General features: G+C 66.7%; 2 protein-coding genes across 3 annotated transcripts in view; one reads left to right on the top strand and one right to left on the bottom strand.

Moving 5' to 3' along the window:
* The window catches only part of LOC104829872 (protein farnesyltransferase subunit beta-like), a 13,639-nt gene extending 10,723 nt beyond the window's left edge, over window positions 1–2,916 (top strand). The window contains exons 6-14 of the mRNA XM_010564375.1: window positions 216–323; window positions 749–895; window positions 1,017–1,100; window positions 1,193–1,279; window positions 1,368–1,497; window positions 1,617–1,749; window positions 2,062–2,173; window positions 2,260–2,374; window positions 2,471–2,916. Of these exons, the coding sequence (XP_010562677.1) occupies window positions 216–323; window positions 749–895; window positions 1,017–1,100; window positions 1,193–1,279; window positions 1,368–1,497; window positions 1,617–1,749; window positions 2,062–2,173; window positions 2,260–2,374; window positions 2,471–2,581 (1,027 nt within the window). The 3' untranslated portion in view covers window positions 2,582–2,916. The remainder of the gene's footprint in view (window positions 1–215; window positions 324–748; window positions 896–1,016; window positions 1,101–1,192; window positions 1,280–1,367; window positions 1,498–1,616; window positions 1,750–2,061; window positions 2,174–2,259; window positions 2,375–2,470) is intronic.
* A 186-nt stretch (window positions 2,917–3,102) lies between these two features.
* Window positions 3,103–5,478, bottom strand: part of MAX (MYC associated factor X) — a 3,725-nt gene continuing 1,349 nt past the window's right edge. Inside the window, exons 2-4 of one of the 2 annotated variants that reach the window (XM_010564293.1) lie at window positions 4,924–5,031; window positions 4,117–4,246; window positions 3,103–4,021 (exon numbers count right to left, since the gene is read on the bottom strand). In XM_010564293.1, coding sequence (XP_010562595.1) covers window positions 3,834–4,021; window positions 4,117–4,246; window positions 4,924–5,031 — 426 coding nt within the window. In that variant the 3' untranslated portion in view covers window positions 3,103–3,833. The remainder of the gene's footprint in view (window positions 4,022–4,116; window positions 4,247–4,923; window positions 5,032–5,478) is intronic. The other variant, XM_010564294.1, reaches the window with a different exon arrangement.

Raw genomic sequence — 5,478 nt, 5'->3', positions numbered from 1 at the left:
GCCCCGATTCCGTCGCTGCCGGCCCTGGGGCAGAGGTTCCTAATGTCCCCTTGGGTCGCGTTTGTCCCTGTGGTGATGCTCTGGGGCAGCAGCAGCAGCTCGAGGCGGGGGAGTGGGGGGTGTCTCCTGCCTGTACCCTCTCCTGCAAGAGCTCTGCCTGCTCCTGCCTGCACCCCCAGGCCCCCCACTGCTCCCCAGCCACCCTGACTGTCCCCTCTGGTCTCCCCGCAGTGTCTGGACGCCAGCCGGCCCTGGCTCTGCTACTGGATCCTGCACAGCTTGGAGCTGCTGGACGAGCCCATTCCCCAGTCAGTTGCCTCCGAGTAAGTGGCACCGGCGAGAGCCGGAGGGGGGGAGGGTAACAGCAGCCTGGGGACCCCCCCGCCGGCCACCCGTGTGATGCCGGAGGTGCCACCTCCCGCTGTCCCCGGGAGCAAAGGAACGCTTTGTCTCTCCCCCGCGGCCGTCAATGCCGCCTATTCTTCCAGCCAGCATCTCGTGATGGATGGAGACAGGGGAGAGAGAGCGAGGGAGAGAGATAACCCTTGGCTTTGATCTTCGGGGGGGGGGGGGGAAGGGGGGTTTAATGGGGCTCGGCTGGCCCCTGTCCCGCCGCCAGCCATGGAGCCCCTGCTGTGGGCAGGGGTGAGGGGGGTCTCCCTCGCCCAGGTGGGAAATATCAACCCACCGGGTGCCAGCGGTGAGGCTGGGGAGTGCTGAGCTCCCTTTTCCTCACACCCCCCCATAGCGTCTGCCAGTTCCTGAGCCGCTGCCAGAGCCCCCAGGGTGGCTTTGGGGGGGGGCCCGGCCAGCACCCCCACCTCGCCCCCACCTACGCCGCCGTCAACGCGCTCTGCATCATCGGCACAGAGGAGGCATTCGGCGTCATCGACAGGTATGGCCGGCGCCTTGAAGGTGTGTGTGGGGGGGCTCGGCCAGCTGGCGCGGGGCCGGGGGGAGGCAGGATGCGTGTGTGTCCCCCCCCCCAGCTTCTCGCAGCTCGCTGGCTCTTGCAGGAAGAAGCTGCTGGAGTACCTGCACTTGCTGAAGCAGCCCGACGGCTCCTTCCTCATGCATGTCGGCGGCGAGGTGGACGTCAGGTGGGCGAGCGCGCGGGGCTGTGGGGGGAAAAACGGCTGGGTGCCACGGCAGGGGAGCCGGTGCCACGGCCCTGAGCGCCCGTCTCCCCCAGGAGCGCCTACTGTGCCGCCTCCGTGGCCTCGCTGACCAACATCCTCACTCCGGCACTCTTTGCCGGGACGGCCGAGTGGATAGCGAGGTGAGAGCTGGCGTACGCGGGGGACGGGTGGGGGACAGGGGACGGCCCCGTGCATCAGCGACGTCCTGACCCCGCCGCCTGCGCGCAGGTGCCAGAATTGGGAGGGCGGCATCGGTGGGGTGCCGGGCATGGAGGCCCACGGCGGGTACACCTTCTGCGGTATGGCGGCCTTGGTCATCCTCAAGAAGGAACATCTGCTGAACCTCCGGAGCTTGCTGGTGAGCGGCACCATGCCCGCAGCCCCTCGGCGCTTAGCTGGGATGGGTCACGGCAGGTTGGCGGTGCCAGGGAGGTCCCCATCCTCACGCTGGCACCCGCTCCTGTCCGTCCCCCACAGCGCTGGGTGACCAGCCGGCAGATGTGCTTCGAGGGCGGCTTCCAGGGCCGCTGCAACAAGCTGGTGGACGGCTGCTACTCCTTCTGGCAAGCCGGCCTCCTGCCCCTGCTCCACCGTGCTCTGCACGCCAGGGGTGAGTCGGCTGTGGGTGGTGGGGTGTCCCAGCTTCGTCTGCCCCCAAAACAGCATCTCCGGGAAGGGAGGAAAGTGTTTTCACGAGGGAACAAAGCGCAGAGTAACTCGGGCGTCCTCATCATCCGTTCTCGGGGGTGGGCGACTCGTGCTTCCCCATGGGCTTTTTGGCAGCGAGGCTCGACTGTCTGCTGGGCCAAGGCCTTGGTGGTTCCCTGGGATGTGCGGGAAGGCTCCGGGGGGGTGGTGGTGGTGGTTTGCTACCTCCCTGGGACCCCCGGGCACCAGGCATTTCACCAGCTTCCCCCTCCAGGCGACACGGCGCTCAGCATGGAACGCTGGATGTTTCACCAGTTGGCGTTGCAGGAATACATCCTCCTGTGCTGCCAGTGCCCGGCCGGGGGGCTGCTCGATAAGCCGGGCAAGTGAGTATCAGCTTGGGGTGGGGGTTGGGGGGCTGCCTGGTGCCCCAGCCCCCTGCTCAGCACCCCAATATCCCCCCCCCCGCCAGGTCCCGAGATTTCTACCACACCTGCTACTGCCTGAGCGGGCTGGCCATCGCCCAGCACTTCGGCAGCGGCGACCTCCACCACGAGGTGGTCCTGGGCGGCCCCGAGAACCGCCTGGTAGGTTGCCGGGCATTGCCATGAGCTGCCTGGCTTCTGCCTGTCCTCCAGAACACCAGAAAAAGCAATAAACTCCTCTCTCCCTCTCTCTCACAGCAGGCCACGCACCCCGTCTACAACATCACCCCAGAAAAGGTGGCGAGAGCAGTGATGCACTTCTTGCAGCAGCCTGTGCCCAGCCTGGAGCCGGCGGCCGCTGCCAACTAGGGGCCCCGCTGCCCCCAGACTGTGTGGAGCAGCCCTGCCCGGGTCCGGTGGGGAGCTGCCGTGGCATCTCGGCGCGGACGGGCAGAGCGAGGTCCTCAGGGTGCTAGCAATACCAAAAACCGGCCTGCCCCGCGGCCGTCAGGTCCTGCTGCCACCGGGCCGGGCATCTGGCTGCCCTCCCGGCAGGAGCCAAGCTGGCCGAGGGGGACACGGGATGCGGCAGAGCTTTTGGCATCAATAAACCAGAACCGACACCTGCCGTCTCCTGTGCGCAGGGAGGGCACGGAGCTGCCATTGCCTCCGTGCCCACCGATGGTGACCCTGGGGACGCAGGGCAGGAGGTGACACCGAGCTCCGGCTGTTTCCAGCCTGTGCCAGGAGCTGCCCTGGTGCCCTCCCGCCCAAAAACACGCGGCTACCACGGGGAAGGATAAAATAAGTTTTTTTTTTTTTTATTATTTATAGTCTTATAGTAAAGGGAAGCCTTAACTTGCAAGACAACTCTGGGCAGTATGTACAACATACCTTAGATCCATGGAATGAATGGCATTGAAATGGGGACAGGGGATGGGGTCACCTACGGGGCAGGGACGGGACACTAGAGTTCAGAAAACGCCACGGAGGTGGGATGGGGCCGGGGGAGGTGTTTTGGAGGGCCGAGGGAGGAAAGGAAGAGGGGGGGCAGGATGCACACGCAGACCACCCAGCCTGGGCCCCCCCTCCGGCTCTGCAGCCCGTGGAGGGAGGGCTGTGGGCGCTGCCCCCCCGGCTCTCGCAGGCGCTGGGGGCAGGTGGAATTGCACACGCAGAAAATAAATAGCGAGACCCCCAGCGCTTGCCGGGGGGCGGGGTGGGGCAGGTGCAGCTCCCTGCAGGGCCCAGCCTTTTGGGGGGGGCACAGGGAGGCAGGGGGGGAGGGCGCTGCCCGGCACCTGCACAGCCTCACCCTTCAGCTCAGGACTGCCGTGGTCCCCGGGTATAAATAGAAATGCTCATATAAAATCAGAGGGGAGAGGGGCTCGCTAGTTGTGGGAGGGCGGCGGGGACGTCTCCTCGCGGCCCCCACATCCCCCTCCAAGTCTGTCGGGTGGGCGCTGCGAGGCCCTGCCCGGCCGGCTCCTCCCGGGGCCGTTGTGGTTAGAGCGGGGAAAAGGGCCGGGGAGGGCTGGGAAGCTGCAGTCCGAGAGCCTCTACGAGAGAAGGGAGAGAGTCCTTACGCAGCCGGCGGGCGGGCGGGGGGCCGCGGGGGGGCCTAACTGGCCTCCATGCGCAGCTTCTTCCTGCTCTGCGGCTCGTCGGGCTCCGAATCGGAGCTGGAGTCGGAGCCGCCGTCGAAGGCGGAGATGGTGCTGCCCTTGGGGTTGGTGTAGAGGCTGTTGTCCGTCGAGGGGTAGTTAGCCTGCAGCTGGGCGCTCGACCGGGCCTTCTCCAGCGCACGCACTGCAAGGCAGGGCCACCGCGTCACCCCCCCCGGGGGCTCCGCCACGCGTGTCACCCCCCCCTTCCCGAGCCCGGCTCCTGCGGGACCCCCTCACCTTGCTGCTCCAGGAGAGCGTTCTGCCGCTTGAGGTCATCGATATCCTGCTGGTGCGTGTGGTTTTTCCGGCGCATGTACTGGATGTACTCTGTGGCTTTGTCCAGGATTTGGGCCCGGGATGCCTGTTGCAATAGTGGGAAAAGACAGAGGCAAGATAAAGACCTAGCCCGGGTGTGGGGGGCAGAACCGGCAGGGTTTCATCTGCCCCATCCCACCTGCAGCACAGCAGAAAGGATTTTGCCATTGCTCTGCTGTGCTGATGTCACCGGGCAAACCAAAGCCCAACTCTCGTCTTCTCCAGGGACCCAACCGGGGACTCCCGCGGTGAGGCAGAGCCTCGCTGGCAACGGGAGGGCTCATTTCTGGACCCCGGCTGACAGTGCTTGTCTTGGACTGAGAGCACCGGCCCCAGCCAAAACATCCCCCACTGCGGCATCCCGAAACAAGAAGCCACTGTCGCGCACGAGGGTGCCGACAGCCCCACCGCCGCCAAGCAAAGCACCGGTATCCCCAACGGGCAGAGCTGCCCCGTGGCCAAGCCTGGAAGATCCAGCCGCCCGAGGCGGATTCACCCCCTCCGTCTTCCCAAAAAACCAGGTGGTGCCGGAGGCCGGGGCTGGGCTGGGGTGCACGATCTGCCCCCAGGAATGCCACTCGGCAGGCCCCGCGGGCAAGGAACCGTGGCTCAGCCCCGCTGACGTGGCTTCTTGTCGGTGCCGTGGAAATCCCTGTCCAGCCTCAGTGCTGTGGGCCGGGACCCCGGGTGGGCGCGTGGCCGGGCTCCCACCACGCTCCATAAACTCACCTTCTCTCCTTGGAGGGAGGGGACGGAGTCCCGCAGGCTGTGGAAGCTGTCCTTGATGTGGTCCCTGCGCTTGCGCTCCAGAGCGTTGTGATGAGCCCGTTTGTCGGCCTGAGAGGGGAAGGAGAGGGGAGCCTGAGGGGGTGGCACCACGGGGGAAACCGCGACCTGCTCCCCTCTCCATGGGTGCTGCAGGACAGCCCACCGGGTCCCAGAAGTCAACGTGAAAAAGCCTCGTTAGCGTTTCGGCAGCCGTCCCGCTTCGCCTGGTGGAGAGGCCAGGGCAGGAGAAGCCGGGCTGCCGACCTTCACCCCCCAAAAAATCCCTCGCTGGCAGCTTCGGATGAGGTGCCCGGAGCCGGTGCGGGAGCTCGGCCGAACCCCCGAGCCCTCCTCGGCCGGGCGGCATGGCGGCCGTGACACCTCCGGCTCCACCGCGGCGCAGGGTGAGGGCGTGGGAGGAGGTGGCTCCCGTTGCTTTCGGTTTCCCCCCTCCCTGGCCCGTCGGAGCCCGTGGGCAGCTTCCTGCTGCCGGGGCAGCCCTGAGCACCCACCGGG

This window comes from Haliaeetus leucocephalus, unplaced genomic scaffold (genome assembly GCF_000737465.1).
Source record: "Haliaeetus leucocephalus isolate CR32 unplaced genomic scaffold, Haliaeetus_leucocephalus-4.0 Scaffold177, whole genome shotgun sequence".
Classification (NCBI taxonomy): Eukaryota; Metazoa; Chordata; class Aves; order Accipitriformes; family Accipitridae; genus Haliaeetus; species Haliaeetus leucocephalus.
Note: the sequence above shows the minus strand (reverse complement) of the source record. Positions and strands in the feature narration are given on the sequence as shown.